Here is a 17,318-nt window from a genome sequence, read left to right on the forward strand (position 1 = left end):
TATTGTTAATTAAGTTAAATGGAAAATGTCTATTGCGTAAATATAAATAGCTATGAATATAGTATTTATAAATAGCAATAATATATATATATATATATATATATATATATATATATATATATATATATATATATATTCAGCCTGAGCAGCGAAAAGCAATTATTTTTCTATTAGAAATTTGTTTTGAATCGATCGTTATCTACTTCTGCTTCTTGAGCCTTGTTACTAACTAGAAAGCACAACGTATTTGTGGTAGAGATAACAGTCTTTAATAACTAGACGAAACAAGCTAGATAGTCTCCTATCACTAGGCTCACCAACCAACCTGGACCTTTTTTTTAAATTATTCCTACCGGATATCGAAACAAACCACAAGGATTGTTTCCGGTCATGAGTTCCCCTATGACATAAGTGCTCTTGGATGGGTGAGCCATTCCATCAAATCTTTGAGAAGGCCCAATCTCATATTTGTGTACAATTGATATTTTATTTATAACTTATATAATAGCAAATTATTCCAGTATTCTATGTGACTATATATATGACATAAACAAAAATTCAAACAAAATACACAATCAACCTATACTTCTTGGCCATAGGTGTAGTCGAAGCAATAAAGTTAGGTTGCCCAAAACCGGTGGGATCCCACACCCACACCCAAATTTGATTAACATGGAAGCGGCAAAGATTTTGAAGGATCCAAGCAACATAGCAGAAGATTTTGTATCTAACGATTCATCATAGATCAACAAATCTAAGATCATCAAATTAGCACTCCAGAGAATGACGACCATCAACATGATTACTATTTCAATCAACAGGATCCAACTCTAGCTCCTACGCCTCCAACAGGCCAATTCTCAGATCTACCACATGATTTTTCTGCACTACCAACCTTAGTCTGGAATACCCCACTAAAAGACATTGTAATTTCAAAACAACACACTACAAAAGCAGGAAAACTACGCAATACCCATCTAACAGGGGAGAATACTTTTTTGTTCAAACATTTCCATTAGCTAATCGTTAGTATTTGACATATATATCCACTTAAAGGTTTCGGACATCTCTTTGTAGATAGCCGCAAACCTCAGGAGAAGGTAGTATCTTCGACTGAACAGGCGATGCTATTCAAATCTTCTCAAAAGAAGTGGTTGCGAAATGGGAAGAATGTTACACAAATATCACGGTCTGTGCCGCAAGTGGCGGCTCGATTGGTTGAAGCGAGGGGGGCTTTCATAATGGAGGTCTCGGGTTGAAACCCCCTACACCCGGGGGATTTGCCTTTTGAGTCGAGCGGCTCGCGGGTTGCCTAGTGCGGGTTACCTCTCTGTGTGGTTTCGAGCTATTCAAAAAAAGGGTGCTGCGGGTTCCCATGTCATCAAAAAAAAATATCACAGTCTGTACCATGTCTCCTTTTTTATATTCTTATTTTCTGAAGGTCAGGCTGAGGTGGCAAACTAATCAACTAAGCCACAAATAAGGATCTGCAAGAAAAGCAATCCCAGCTCCTCTCCCCCAGCTTTTTCAGAAGTTAATCCATGACCCAGAAGCTGGGCACAGTGCCCCAGGAAGAACTATATTTTCTGTAAAACCAGAATGTGCAAAAGGATTACAGTAAATGGCACATCTGTACTTAAAATATCAGAACTAGGCTTGCCTAGCATTGGTCAATAGCAAAGATATTTCTCCTCAACCATCTTCAAAAGCAAGAATGACATAATTCTAATCTACAAAAAGGTCTAAATACAAAAATATCTAATACATTATATATGTATATTTTTTGCAATACCACAACTACATAAACGACTCAAGGTTAAGCAGTTGTTTAAAATCCCAAGTCACATACTCATTGTTCCTTAAGTACAACAGTAAACAGTAACATCATATGCAACAGAATATGTTCAAACAAGGGAGATGATTCTAACTAGCAAGAAGAAACTACACATACAGGTGACCCCAAAATGATGCCAAAGACTGAAGCCAATCAGACAAATTAAGGCCGTCATCTTTCAGCTTCTCTCTCCCACTTTGTGCCAACCGTTCAATAACTACATACTCCAAGATATCATACTCAAGCTGCTTACAAAAATAAAATCAATCAGATCAAGTACAAATAAATCAGAAAAATATCCAATCTTAAATAAAATAAACTTAAAAAGCAATCTGAAAAACTATGTATCTCTTTCATGGACAAGCATAATAGTACAAAAAGAATACAGAGCAATTTAATTACAAGCCATAATAGGAGTGGAAAACATTGGCATGAAGTTTCTCAGCAAAATGCTCAAGGCAATATATAGGATGCATGGTGAATGGTGTACAAATTTTGTAACTTCTGCACAAAACAGTTGGCTTGAAAGGTTGGCTAGCTGAAACCCCATCAGAAGATACACTTCCACATTTATGTAACATTGCAATGCAATTAACCGGGAGGCAGCAATAGCAAATACAAGAACTAAAATGTAAGGGTTCAAGGATTATAAGGAATTTCCAAGACTAGGAGGTTGGGAGTATAATCCAGTTCTTCGGAAATATTAAAAAAGCAAGTTAAATTTCAAAAATATACAGCCCACGCAACACTTTGCATCCACGTGGAAACATTTTCTAGTTAACACTCACATAGCCAATATTTTTTGCGACAGTGTTGGCTATTTTTTGCAACAGTGTTGATACACCCTTATACATTATTATACAGTATTTATACACCTATATAAGCAATGTATTTACCTTGTACAGAAGTGTATAAAAATGTATCTACCTTCTATAAAAGTGCATAACACGTCGCAAGCTACAGTGACAAACTTCTTTTGCGGTTTTCAGTTCAAACTAACTCTGTCAAGTTTGTTCAACAATGGCGCAAGCGAATTGACTCGAGTTACAAAATATCTCATAAATATCATATTCAAAATTCAAACTAACTTCATCAAGCTTGTTCAACAATGGGTACATTTCTAATATGATTTTCACCATACAAAAACAACAAGCCCAGTATAATCCCACCATGTGGGGTCTGGGGAGGGTAAAGTGTACGTAGACCTAACCCCCACCTTGAAAGGTGGGGCGGCTGTTTCCGAAAGACCCTCGGCTCAAGAGAGAAAAAGAGAGGAAAACAAGGAAAACAAGACAAAAGGTCAGATAGGGCCAAGCATACCGAAAACAATATGAAAACAAGGAATAAACCAAAAGCGAGAAAGTCATGGAAGAACAGTCCGGGAAGAAAGGAGCATTAACTACTATAGATAAATAAGATAAACAAAGTACACGGCCCAATAAATATAAGCGACAAGTCAAATGTAAAATCAAATGGCAATAAACAAATGAGCAAAACTGCAACTCCTAAGGTGAAAGGATAAGCCACCTAGCCTTCTATCCTAATATGATTTTCACCATCCAAACTAAAATCTGATTGTACATAAATTGTGCTATATTAGGTAAGGAGGGATGAAATGGCTAAATGGTGATACATTAACACCGGAATGGACAAATAAAAATCTCATAAAGCAATTCAAAGAAGTGAAGAACCAACTGTAAAACCTGACACTTCTGTATAAAGAGTAAGCAAACTGGCAGGTCTCCAGTCTCAAGCTACAATATCCTCACCCACGCAAGCACAAGGAGTTGCAGTTGATAGAACCCAAGAAACCTATCATGGGATTTGAAGCCTTCATCCAACCATCCAGAGCTTGGGGTGTTTTAGAAGAGAATGGAAAGAAGACTTCAAAGTCCATAACATGCTAAATTATAGGTTTAAGAGGAGGAGGGACAAGGCTTAAGAGAATAAAGAAGCACAAAGGGTAAAAGTGGGGCTCCCAATAGGGAGTTGGCCCAACTAGTTTATTAATGCAAGTCTTTGCTTACGAAGATATTTTGGGTATTTACCTACACGGATTGTAATCCTTAATATAAATAAACTCCTTAAGGCTTTAGCTTATTAGTTTTTCTCCCTGAATCGTTGAAGAATTATTTTGAGAGGGCATCCCTTTGCGGGAACATCCTTATCCTCTTCAATTAAATCTCTCTAGGGTTCTTATAGTAAGTATTCATGTATGAGCTCAATTTCTCTACTTCCTCCATTCCTCGAATTGCTAATTAGTAGGTTCAAGTATATAGTACTTGGGTTGAACTGCTTCTTCTAATAGAATATATCATTTCTTTCTTATTCTATCTCTATCTCTATCTTCTTATCTCTTTCTAGTTTTTGACTTCCTTGTATTAATTCAATCATCAGCAATGGCCTTGGAAAATAATTTGGAGAAGTCAGCAGGTTATGAGGCATGTCTCAATCCAAACTATTTACAAAGAAGGGACTTTAGCTCGTGTAATTGATGTTATTTCTAAAATACATGATGGGAGCATAGCAATGTTTTTACACCTCAGTTCAGATAGCAGATCTAAAACTTGTTTTTGAACCTTTCTGATATGCAGTTGTCTCTGCCAAATGGAGAGCGAGGTAGGTACGAAAGCTGACTAAGTCAGAGACTAAAAAAGTCTTTGAAATGCTTTTGGACCAATCTCCGCATGCAATTTACGGAACCTCTTGATGGAACAAATTCACACACGTTTTGAAGGAAATCATGGATCTGTTCATAGTGGGAAATTTAGATGTCTCTATTTTTTGGGCTCTTGGTGTAAAAATGAATGATGTAAATATTATTAATTCTATCATGGCCTTCATCGACTCCCTTTTTTTTTTTTTTTTTTTTGAGAAGGTAACAGTTGTATGTATAGAGTAAACCAGCACATTGGTTGTGCTGAAAACCATATTTACATCAGGCAAAAGAAAACAACTGATCCAACATTCTAACAAGATCCTAGAATATCTACAATGGACTCAGTATCTTCTGGATATATCTGCTTACACCAAAAACAAAAAAGTCTAATGCAGTTCAGTTTGATCTTTTGTGCTTCATTACTGATGTCCTCAAAACACCTTGAATTCCTCTCTTTCCAAATTGTCCACCATCTACAGGCTGGAACAACCCTCCATCTATCTCTGTCTGCAGCTCCTAATCCTGCTTCCTCCCAGGTATAGACTTGAGTAATCTTGTTAGGCATTACCCAAGCCAAGCCCCTAAGGTTTACAAAAATCCTCCAAAGCTGATCTGTTATCTTGCATTGTAAAACAGATGGCTGACTGTTTCAGCCTCTTCTCCACATAGATAGCATCTGGAACAAAGAGAGAACTTCCTCTTTTTAAGGTTTTCTTGGGTCAAAACAGCTTCCCTTGCCAACGACCAAGTGAAACAAGCTACTTTGTATGGTATTTTCACTTTCCATATATGCTTCCAAGGCCACTGTTGCACCTGTTGATTACCTTGGTTCAAAAATTTGTATGCTGAGTTCACTTTAAATATGCCTTTACTGTCTTCTTTCCACCATAGTTTATCTACTCCATCATGAATGCCTTTGAATTCTTCCAGCTTTCTAAAGAATTCAGCCAGTGAATCAATTTCCCAGTCATTAAAATTCCTCCTAAACTGAGTGTTCCATCCTTGAGGAGTCCATGTTTCAGCTACAGTTTTTTGTTGATGTACTAGCCCATAAATGTCAGGAAAGAGGTCCTTTAAACTTCTATTGCCCAACCATTTATCCTCCCAAAATGATGTTTTATCTCCATTGTTTACCTGTACTGTTGCATGATTCCTCAGGAAAGGCCATAATACTCTTATGGATCTCCACAAACTAACTCCATAAGGAGTGTTCACCTCTTTGGTCATCCATTTGCTTTCTTCACCATACTTTATCTTGATGATGCTTCCCCAGTAAGATTGATTATCTTGAGCATACCTCCACAACCACTTTAGTTTAAGAGCTTTACTCTGCAATTTGAGATTCCTGATGCCTAATCCACTTTGTTTCTTCCCCAACATAACATCACACCATTTGACTAGATGGAATACCTTTTTGTCTTGATTACCTTGCCACAGAAAATCCCTCCTAATCTTGTCAAGCCTTTGGATGATCTCCACTGGAATGGGAAATAAGGACATCATGTAAGTTGGCAGTGCATCCAACACGGAGTTGATGAGAGTGACTCTGCCTCCCAGAGAAATATATTGTGATTTCCATCTAGTCAACTTCTTTTCACACTTTTCAATCACAGAATTCCAAATACTCATAGATTTTGATTTAGCACCTAAAGGCATTCCCAAATAAGTGGTCGGCAATGATCCAACTTCCCCACCTAAAATCCCAGTCAACTCCTCCATATTAGACACTACATTGATTGGATACATGTGACTCTTTCTCCAATTAATGTGTAAGCCAGAAACTCCTTCAAATAGCACCAGGATTAATCTCAATATCTTCAGATGATCTTCACCAGCATCACACAAAATTAAGGTATCATCTGCATATTGGAGATGTGTGACTTCCATGTTGGCAATTGAATTTGAATTTGTGGCCACCTCAAAACCTCTGATCCATTCATTGTTTCTTGCCACCTTAATCATATTGTTCAGGCCCTCCATGACTAGAATGAACAGGAAAGGAGACAAAGGGTCACCGTGCCTCAATCCTCTTTGAGATGAGAAAAAACCTTCAGTTGAGCCATTGATTAGGATGGAAAACTTGACAGTTGAGATGCAAAATCTTATCCATTTTATCCATTTTTCTCCAAAGCCCATACATGACAGAATCTTCAATAGAAAACCCCAATTGACATGATCATATGCTTTTTCAATGTCTAATTTGTAAAGAATTCCTGGCTTTCCTTGTTTGATTCTGGAATCCACAGCTTCATTAGCAATTAAAATAGCATCCATTATTTGTCTCTCTTTAACAAAAGCCATCTGTTGGACATCCACCAGCTTGCTTATTACTCTTTTCAGCCTCTCTGTTAACACCTTTGAGATAAACTTGTAGACACTGCCTATAAGGCTAATGGGTCTGAAGTGTCTCAACTCCTCAGCTTCTTTTTTGGGATCAAGCTTATATAGGTTGCATTATAGCTTTTCTCAAAAACTCCATGAGTGTGAAAGTTTTTGAAAGTTTCCATGATATCATGCTTCAAAACATCCCAACATTTGATGAGAAAGCCCATTGTGAAGCCATCTGGGCCAGGGGCTTTGTCCATGGCACACATCTTTAGACATGACAACACCTCTTGTTCACTAAATTCACCTTGTAAAACAGCATTTTCCTCTTCAGTGATGACAGGACAATTGTTCAAAGTCAATGATGGCCTCCATTCATAAGTTTCAGAGTACAGTTTCCGGTAGAAATCAACAATTTCCCCCTTGATTCTTACTGGATCTTCCACAACTTCATCTTGGATCACAAGCTGGTCAATATTGTTACTTCTCTTGTGTGCATTGGCCACTTCGTGGAAGAAACTGGTATTTTTGTCCCCCTCTTTGAACCATAAAGCCCTAGATCGTTGTCTCCATGAGATTTCCTCATTTTTAATGTGTTCATCATATTCCATCAAAATAGAAGCTTTCAAAACTGATTCCTCTTCTGATAATATTCTATTCTCTTGTATTGCATCAAAGGTAGCCAATTGACTCAAAAGTTGAGCCTTTTGCATTCCCAGATTTGCTTGACAAGTTTTACTCCATTCTTTTAGCTTGACTTTTAATGCTTTAACTTTGCAAGCTAAAATATAATAGGGTTTGCCTGTGAAAATAAAAGAATTCCACCAATGTCTGATTCTTTCCACAAATCCTTCTGTATTCAGCCACCAATTTTCAAATTTAAAATATGACTTGTTATGTTCCCAGATTCCACATTGAAGTGATATAGGGAAATGATCAGACTCCAGTCTCTGCAATACAGACTGCTTGATATTCCTGAACCTGTCATCCCACTCTTGAGAGACTAGAATCCTGTCAATTCTAGAAGCAATTCTACTATTATCTCCCTTTAGCCAAGTAAAACATCCTCTTTCTAGTTGAAGATCCAAAAGTTCCATGTCTTCTATAAAATCTGAAAATTACTCCATTGCAGGGGTTCTTCTTCTGCAATTCCTCTTCTCCGATGGAAATCTTGTGACATTAAAGTCACCACAGACAGCCCATGGACCCTCAAACATACCCCTAACAGCTTCTACTTCCTCCCACACATGCTCCCTCTCAAATCTGCAATTTGGAGCGTATACTCCAGTTATGTGGCACTCAAAATCTTGAAGAAGTGCCACAAACTTGCAGGTTAGAGTATATGATCCAATTTCTAGAATATCCCCTCTCCAAGCTCTACTATCCCACAACATCAAAATTCCCCCTCTAGTGCCACTGGCTTGTAAACATGCAAATTTCACCCATCTCCCTCCCCATAATTCTTTGACAATCTCTTTTACATCCCCCTCCAGTTTAGACTCCTGAAGACATATGATATCAGCATTCCAATTATACAAAAGACTCTGCACAATTCTTCTTTTATCCCTGTTGTTTAATCCCCTTACATTCGATGATACCAATTTGAGATTCATAGTAAAAAGTTTCCATCTTTTCCCATCACTTTTGAAATTAACGTCAAAAGAGATGAGCCCCTTTAATTCTTGTATCCCTTTGAATCTAGGCCTCTTGATAGATGCCTCTGTCTCCATGAGCCTTGCTTGTCTGCAGCTATCTATTTGCATCAATAGTTCCCGTGCTTCCTCCTCATGCCCCTGGAAGTCGGCCCCAAAAAATTTTCCCATTTTAGTCATGTTTTGTCGCATCCATGTTGATGTAGCCTTCTCTTTTTGAAGAATTAAACTCTGATCATCTTGGATTGGTTCTGCATCTTCCACCACCCATTCTTCAGTTCCTACTACATCTTGATCAATCACCCTGATGTGCTGCTCCTCAGGATTTTGTGCCCCTTCTGCAGAATTCACTCCAGTCAAAGATGTAGACATGTTATTTTGCATGCCTTCTGCGGCTGATACTCGTTCCCCATAATTATTGAATCCTGCATGTGTCAAGTCCCTCGCCTCTGTCATCGTCACTGGAAAGACCGCTTGAATATTGAGGTTTTGTGGTTCTACTGCCAAAGGATCAAAAAAACCTTCCATACGTGTAGCAGTTAAGTCATTAAAAATGACTTGGGCTGCTCTATCTTTTCCAGACCATTTTTTACTCACTTTGGGCCTATTGTCCTGGCCCAATAGTCGAAATAAACCCTTTATGGCCTCCATCTCCTTTGCACGTGCCTTTAAATCCCAATTAAAATTTTGAACAGCTGTTTCTGAGCACCCCACATGCTCTTTCAGTACTTCCTCTGATAAAAGCTTGCTCCCCTATCCTTTTTCTTCAACATGTAAAGCTTTTACCCTAAGGTCTGAAGAATCCCCAAATCCAGCAGTTTCTTCTATCAAGTTCACCATCGCCGGCGCCACTGGTTCAAAACGAACCTTCTTTTCAGCCCAAATAGGAATGTAGAACTTGATCCCTTCTCTTTCTATTGTCACCTCATTGGGGCATTTCCGACCGTCACCGGAAATTTGAATTCTTGCCCACTTTAGATGGTTTTTCAGCTCTGTTTCTTCCTCAGTGGAGACCCATCCACCACAAAGATTCCCAATTTCAATGAAAATTTTCTGTGACCAAAGTTGAAGAGGGATACCCAATGCTCGAATCCAAGTGGTGGTTGTGTTTTGCGATGATGCTGCACATCCAACAAAGGGGTTCCACCATTGAAGATGAAACTTGGACTTTTTCCATCGCCACTCCTTCTGAATGATCTGTTCCGCCATGTTTCTGTTTGGGAACTCGAACAAGAACATATTCCCGGCCATCTCGTAGATATTGATCCCAATCACTGCCTTCCATGTGATAGAGGACCACTTCCTGATGTCTGACAGAGTGGGAGTCTCTGTCTCCTCTTCTCCAACAGCTCCAACAATACACCTTTTGAACAGGCCGTTATCCTTTACTCCCTGCGGCTCTGTGATTCGAATATCTCCTCTGTTCGATGTGACTGTTGATTCTCGAAGGGTATTGGATTGCCATTTACTTTCTCGGACTGCTTTGACGAAAGGATAGTCCTCCTTAAATGCTCTAGGAGGCTCTTCAATCATCACTTGTTTGGAGCATTTAATGAACCTTTCTATCTTAAATGCTATCTCACTCCACCCTGCATTTAAGTCCAGCTCAGGGATTATAATAACAGATCTTTCCATTCCATGAAGTGAGAGAATACTCATATATCTGCCATGATCATTGTATTTTCTAGTACAGAAAAGTTCTGTTAGTTTTTCCTTAGTTTTCCACCTCCTAATTGAATTCTTCCCATCCTTGGAGGCTTCCTTGAGGATGTTACAGATCCACTTCATAGTCAACCTACTTATGGTGGATCTTCTCATCATATTACGGCTTCTTTCAACCCATTCGAACCAGGTGTCTCTGCCAACTGACCATCTAGTAATGTCAAAAGACTTGAACCCCGCGTTGAAATATATTCTGTTTTCTCCCATGTCAGACAAACTCAAACTCAACCAAGCAGAGAATAGAAGGATTAAAAGGAAAAGAGGAAGAGAGCTATCACAGTGTAGTAGCTGGGAGAGATAATGAAATGGATAGAATTGTGGGTACCAGAACTCGCAGGTGTGGGGAGTGAGGTCGGAAAAGCTTATAGAGAGGGAGAGAAGATAGGAAAGAGTTCTGGGTGGCCGGAAAAGTTACTGGATCGGAATGAAAAGAAGAGAGAGATTTGGAGAAGGTTCTGGATGCTAGGATATAAAATCTGGTTCATATCTGAGGAGAGAGAATGTCGGAAAAAGGTGCATGTAGGTTGGAAAAGGTACAGGTTCATATCGGAGCAGTGAAAGAGATGATCGGAGGGAGGTTTAGAAGAGAGAGAGAGTTGGGGTAGAGTTTTTGGGGCTTACCTCGGGATCTGGGCCTGGGGAAAAATGAATGATGTAAATATTATTAATTCTATCATGGCCTTCATCGACTCCTTTAAGTGTTAAAAGTAGTTTTCCACCGATATTGTACTACCTCTTTTGAAACTGAATTTTTATTTTTTGAAGTGACGATATTTTGCTACATCTTACCACTTTCTTGGAGCTCAAATGAATATAATTTACTTATCAAAAAAAAGGTATTTTTGAGATAAAGATGTCCCAAGTGCATAAAATCAAGAAACACACTACTATGACAGATTTATCTTTCTTCATCAAAATAATTTACATTAGTCTCTAACAGAAACTAACGGCAAAAATGCTACGATACATATGCAGTCACACGACCATAAGGGGATTAAACAACAAGGATAAAAAAGAGCCCTCCATATCGCATCCGGCATTTCATGAGATAACTAAGCACATTGAGATTGACCGTCACTTTGTAAGAGAAAAGATACTATCGGGAAGTATTGTTACAAAATTTGTGAAGTCGAGTGATCAGCTTGCAGATATCTTCACCAAGTCCCTCACTGGTCCTCGCATTAGTTACATCTGTAACAAGGTCGGTACATTCGACTTGTATGCACCAGCTTGAGGGGGGAGTGTTAAAATAGGAATAGGAATTGTTTATATAATCCTACTTGGATAAGGATAGTATTGTAGTATCTATAAATAGGGCTCAGTGTAATAATGTACATACACAATTCAATAATATTTTTCTCCCATAATTTTTCACACCCCCTCTATCTCTTCTTTCCTTCTTCATTTCGATATTACCAGGTCTTGCCATAAAGGAACCGACACGAGATACGAGTTTCCCCTCCTTTCATTTCCAACCATCTCTGGAATATCGCCCAGGTATGATATGGGATGGCATTGTAGAGAAGGCTGAAAAGAGATTGACAAGGTGGAAGACTCAATACTTATCTCTTGGAGGAAGACTTACTCTCATAAACTCAGTTCTAGATTCTTTACCTACCTATGTTATGTCTTTGTTCCCTCTACCTTCTAAGATTCTGAAGAAGTTGGATAAATTGAGAAGGGACTTTCTTTGGCATGGATGCAAAGAGAATAAGGAATACAATCTGGTGGAATGGGATAAAATACTGAACAGTAGACATTTGGGGGTTTTTTTTTTTTGGGGGGGGGGGGAGATGGGGATGAGCATCAGAAACCTTAGGAGACAAAACAATAGCCTCTTAATGAAATGGTTATGGTGATATGATGAAGAAGGTCAAGCTTTATGGAAGGATGTCTCAGATGCAAATATGGTGAATATAGCCCTTCGTGTAGTAATGTCAGCTCTACACCCTAAGTGGTCGTTTGGTGCATGGCCAAAATTATCCCGGGACTAATTTATCCCATATCTTGGGACTATTTTATACCATCTAGGAGATGGTATAAAATAGTCCCAGGATAAGTGGTATAAGAAGGTATATCCCAGCTTATACCATGGGATGCATTTTATACTTTGTTTGGTACAAGGTATAAATTTATCCCAGGATAAATTTATACCTTCTACCAAACATGGTACAAAAAATTAGTGCTGGGATATCCCAGCTTATACCATGCACCAAACGACCCCTAAGGAGTTGGGGTCTGGAGAACAATCAGAGATCTTTGCCTAAGCTAGCAGGGAACATGACTATAAAAGTGAGAGATGGTAGTAAAACAAAGTTCTGGGGAGATGCTGGGAAAAATCAGACCCCTTTGAAGGACGATTTCCCTGATTTATTCATCATATGCAACAATCCTGAGGCAACTGTCAACGAGTGTTGGACTACTCAAGGGTGGGCTTTATCATTTAGGAGATTTTTGAATGAGTGGGAAGTGGACAGGGTGGCAAATTTGCTACATGAATTGGAGGGCTTCAGTGGCACTACATCAGATTCAGACTCTATAAGATGGAAACATAACAAGGATGGGCAATTTTCAGTTAAAACGGTCTATGAAATTGGCAATGCACAACAGAACAGAAACCAGCAAATTTTGTGGAAAAATGTCTGGAAAAATATAGCACCAACTGAAGTGAAATGCTTTACTTGGCTGGTAGTTAGAAGGGCTTGTTTGACTCAGGAAGTTTTGAAGAGAAAGGGGCAGATTATTGTCTCCAGATGTCCACTATGTGGGGAAACAGATGAGACCAACAGACATCTCTTTCTGCATTGTAAATTCACTGCACAGTTATGGGCTTTATTTTTTACCCTCACAAACACAATATGGACCATGCCTGAGCACACTGCAGATCTACTGAGTTGCTGGATTAGAAGAGGAGGAAGCAAGAGCCAGAAGAAATGGTGGAGAATTATCCCACACTGTAGCTGGTGGACTGTGTGGAGAGAGAGGAATAGTAGAAGCTTTGAAGATAGGTCCAATTCCGTTCACATAGTTAAATGGAACTGTATTGTATCTTTTTATTTTTGGTGTAAAGAGAAAGAAATAGAGGAATCAGAGCTTGTAGATTTGTTAGGCTCTCTGTAAGTAGTATCTATCCCTTTTTCTTATCTGTTTTTTTTAAGGTTGCCAGCATATCCTTAATGCTGAGGAATACAACATTACCAGATTAAAAAAAAAAAAAAAAAAAAACAGTGTATTCCCACAAGTGGGGTATGGGCCTCTGGGGAGGGTAGAGTGTACACAGACCTTACCCCTACCTCGAGGAGACAGAGAGGTTGTCCCCGAGGGGATACAAGAATGCATCGGTGTTAATTATATTTTGAAGTTCGGGGCCTTCATGCAACCAACAAAGGCCACCAGATATGCATCAGTTACAAGATCATAGTCAATACCAGTAGTCCTCTTCAAACTTAGGAATTTAGATTAAAACATATGTAAGATTATCAAGAATTACAGAAATGCTGACAACACCCAACTCAATTACCATACTGCTTAACATAACACTCTTTTAAGATTTTTTAACAGACAGAAGACGTGTAATGACCAACCGCATGAGAGAGAGCTTCATAAAGAAAAGTAGTAGCAGAAATGGGAGAAGAAACAATGACTAGACCTGAGTCAGATATTTAAAAGCGTCTACAACAGGTGTAATCATATCCCTGTAAGCCTCAATCTGCACAGATGAATTGCATGTTACATCCTACAAGTCACAACCTTAAATCTTGCAGGACTTGAAAAACATAGGCTGATAGGCACCAATTAAATGATACCTGGTGAACAATTGTTCGCAATACTGTCATTGGATTGGCATGAGCAAGTTTGGCAACCATCCGACCAAGCTGCTTTAGATTTTCTTTTGCAAGGCGCTTCAGGATCCTCCTAGTGTCCAACTGTCACAAAGTAATATTGCAATTAACAGAGACATGACAACGAAAATAAAATGCACTATTTCTAGACAGCAGATTAACACCTTTGCTGTTTGCCTTGCAGCCAAAAGCATTGGAAATTGCTCATCATCTTTCTCCCATTCACCATACAAACGATAACGCACCTGAGCAAGTAGCTTTTGATCAGACCAAATAGCAGCAAAGGATGTAACATGAAGGTTAAAACCTTAAACCAACCTCATATGGAAGGAGATTCATTAGTTCCCAGATCTCTAGTCCAACTGCAGGATTTGCTGGTATCAACTGTAAGGAAGGAAGCAGGCATCCTCCTAATGCTTCTTCAATTCGTGACCTAGCATCCTTCAGGTGCATACGAGGAGTTCGATCACCAATGGTAACAGTTTGGGAGATAAAGCCTGCCTCACCACTAGTGACAAGCTCATGTGCACAAATGTAGTAACCTCTCAAAACTCTGCATACCTGATTATCCAGAATCAGAAATGCCAATCTTAGGGAAATGTTTCAAATGCTTACATTAGCGTCCGGGTAAATACGCAAAATTTAAGTCAACAAATAAAAAATAAAAAAAAGGAGCAATAACATAAACAAGAAGTCATAATATCACAAAATCGGGGACACCAAACCTTCTGTAGCAACAACGTATCTCGATAAAGATGAGGTCCCACAGAAGAGAGCATCTCAAAAAGCTCTTTTCGAAGACTGATATAAGATCTACTGCTTGATGAGTTTGCCACTTCCATCGAGTAGTCAGTGACAACTCCAGGAAGTGAACCCAAAAGTTGCATCTTGCAAACAAGGTCATTCGGTTCAGATATTGATCTTTCAATGAGCCTGATCACATGAATGAAAATGAAAGTATCAGCCAGCCAGATGAGTAAAGAAACAATTATTTTTTGATAAAGTAAGAAATTACATTAAAAGAGATAGCAAAACATGCCCGTATACATGAAATAGACCAAAAGATAGAAAACCCTTTAAAAAAGACATGATTTTCTACAAATGACACTCAATCATCCTTACAAATGGGAACCTCGCAGTTGCACCAAAATTATTTTTAAAAAAAAAAAAAGAGAAAAGAGGTGGTTACTCTCTCTATATGGTCCACATAAGTGCTAGAGGAGCAATATTGCCCTGCATCTTCTCTTCCTCCTTCCAAAAGCCCAACTGAACTATGTTTCCTTCACAGTGTTCGGCATCGCCCACTCAAGTCCAAACCATCTCAGAAGTTTCCATCACAAATAAGACGCTAATCGACAATGTAAAAGGGGGTGGTTTCACATCTTCTCCTGATTCATTACACATGAAATAACAACACAAGTAATCTTCCTCTTCCTCAAATTCTCCGCCATCAAAAACACTCCTCTAGTAGCTAGCCAAGTGAAAAATCACACCTTTCTCCTTCCTCTTCCACAAATTATCTGCCGTCAAAATCATCGCTTTAGCAGCTAGCCAAGTGAAAACCCACACCTTTCTAGTTACCCAAAGAATCCATACTAAATTATGTGGAAAGGCTGGCTCCTCCCTCATAAGGAGCTTCTCATAACAAGACATAACGGAAAGAAATATCTTGTGAAACTTTTTGATTGTGAAGCAATTCGAGCAAGGTTTGAAGCTAACGATCTTCAAACTCCCACTCTTACATGTTCCTCTTAAACCGAAAGGCCCACTGAACTTCTGCCCCTTGTAGACTCCATAACCGTTGGACTTACTTCTTTTTCTGGTTTGAAATCTATACATGTTCGGACAAGTGATTCTCAATGTGTTGTTCCCAAAAACTCACCTTCGTTCCCAAAAACTCACCTTCCTCCCATCACACACCTTGGATAAGGTGTTTCAATCAAACTCTTTCCACCTCTTTACAGTATTACTCCATAACCCACACCTAGAAAAGTTAGAAACTTTTAATCTTCCATCCACTTCCAACACCCTGTAATTCTCAGCAATCACCCCTTCCACAGAGCATTCACATCTATCCAAAATCTCCATAGTCAGAGGACATCAAAAGAGAGATTACTTCTTCTTTTTTTATCAGAAGTTGTACCCTGAATCTGAGAATTGGAGACCTTATTACAATATGAAGAAATGTCCTACAATCAGTATAGAGGGATCAGCAGGAGTTGCAAAAACCTTTTGAGGAGAAACAGTTTTTGAATGGTCTCAAGGCATGTGCAGTGGATAAAGCACCAGGCCCATATGGGTGTTTTAGTCAAGTGTTGGGAGATTCTAAAGGATGATATTATGGCAACTATGAAGAACTTTCACTCTCATGAAGTTTTTTTAGAAGAGCTTCAATGCAACTTATATAGCTCTTATTCCTAAAAAGAGTGGAACTAAAGAATTGAGAGATCTCAGACCTATCAGTTTAATAGGGAGTATATATAATCGATATCCAGGATCCTCACGGAGACTGAAGAAAGTGATGCATAAACTAGTGGATACACAACAGGTGGCATTCTTGAGAGGAAGACAAATCATTGATGTTGTTCTCATTGACAATGAGTGTATAGACTCCAGAATGAAAGATAAAACACCAGGCATCATGTGCAAATTGGATATTGAGAAGACATATAATCATCTGAATTGGAATTCTTGCTTGGAATTATGCAGAAGATGGGGTTTGGACTTTGGAGGGAAATGAATTAGATGGATGAGATTTAAGCGCAAATAAAAAATGGGCTTTAACGGGAAAAGGCGCAATGGTGCAAAAATACAAATATATACATGTTTTTTGGGTAAAGACAAATATATACATGTTTAGTCCAAGACTAATAATAATAAGCATGAATAACAAATATATGGACAAAAACATTGTAAAAACATTACGATAAAGTGAAATATTAATTATCTAGTGTCATCTCTTCAATAGAGGCTCATTGGCCAGGAAAAGTATGTCTTAGAGCCTTGATGATGACACTGAAGCGCACATAAAGCGAGGCGAAGCACTCAACATGTTTTGAGCCTCGCTTCAGGGCTTAAGCGCGCCTTTGACAACACTTCCCCCAACATAAGCCTCAAATTTGCCTCTTCACTAAACAACTACTAATGAAACCCACAAGAACAACTCTTACCTCCTCCTCTCGTGCATCATCCCATTCACCTCTACCGACTTTATGAAGGTTCTCCTTATATTAGCCATCGTAACCCTATGGAAAAGTTTTATATTTTAGTCACCCTCCTCCAAC

The 17,318-nt window shown here is 38.8% G+C and overlaps 1 protein-coding gene across 5 annotated transcripts in view; it reads right to left on the bottom strand.

Annotated features, from left to right (window-relative positions):
- The window catches only part of LOC132068840 (THO complex subunit 2), a 61,115-nt gene that overhangs the window by 20,150 nt on the left and 23,647 nt on the right, over nucleotides 1-17,318 (bottom strand). For all 5 annotated transcript variants that reach the window (XM_059462586.1, XM_059462585.1, XM_059462583.1 and 2 more), the window contains exons 14-19: nucleotides 14,760-14,967; nucleotides 14,353-14,595; nucleotides 14,199-14,279; nucleotides 13,999-14,118; nucleotides 13,842-13,901; nucleotides 1,952-2,079 (exon numbers count right to left, since the gene is read on the bottom strand). In XM_059462586.1, coding sequence (XP_059318569.1) covers nucleotides 1,952-2,079; nucleotides 13,842-13,901; nucleotides 13,999-14,118; nucleotides 14,199-14,279; nucleotides 14,353-14,595; nucleotides 14,760-14,967 — 840 coding nt within the window. The remainder of the gene's footprint in view (nucleotides 1-1,951; nucleotides 2,080-13,841; nucleotides 13,902-13,998; nucleotides 14,119-14,198; nucleotides 14,280-14,352; nucleotides 14,596-14,759; nucleotides 14,968-17,318) is intronic.

The sequence above is a fragment of the Lycium ferocissimum genome, chromosome 8 (genome assembly GCF_029784015.1).
Source record: "Lycium ferocissimum isolate CSIRO_LF1 chromosome 8, AGI_CSIRO_Lferr_CH_V1, whole genome shotgun sequence".
Lineage (NCBI taxonomy): Eukaryota > Viridiplantae > Streptophyta > Magnoliopsida > Solanales > Solanaceae > Lycium > Lycium ferocissimum.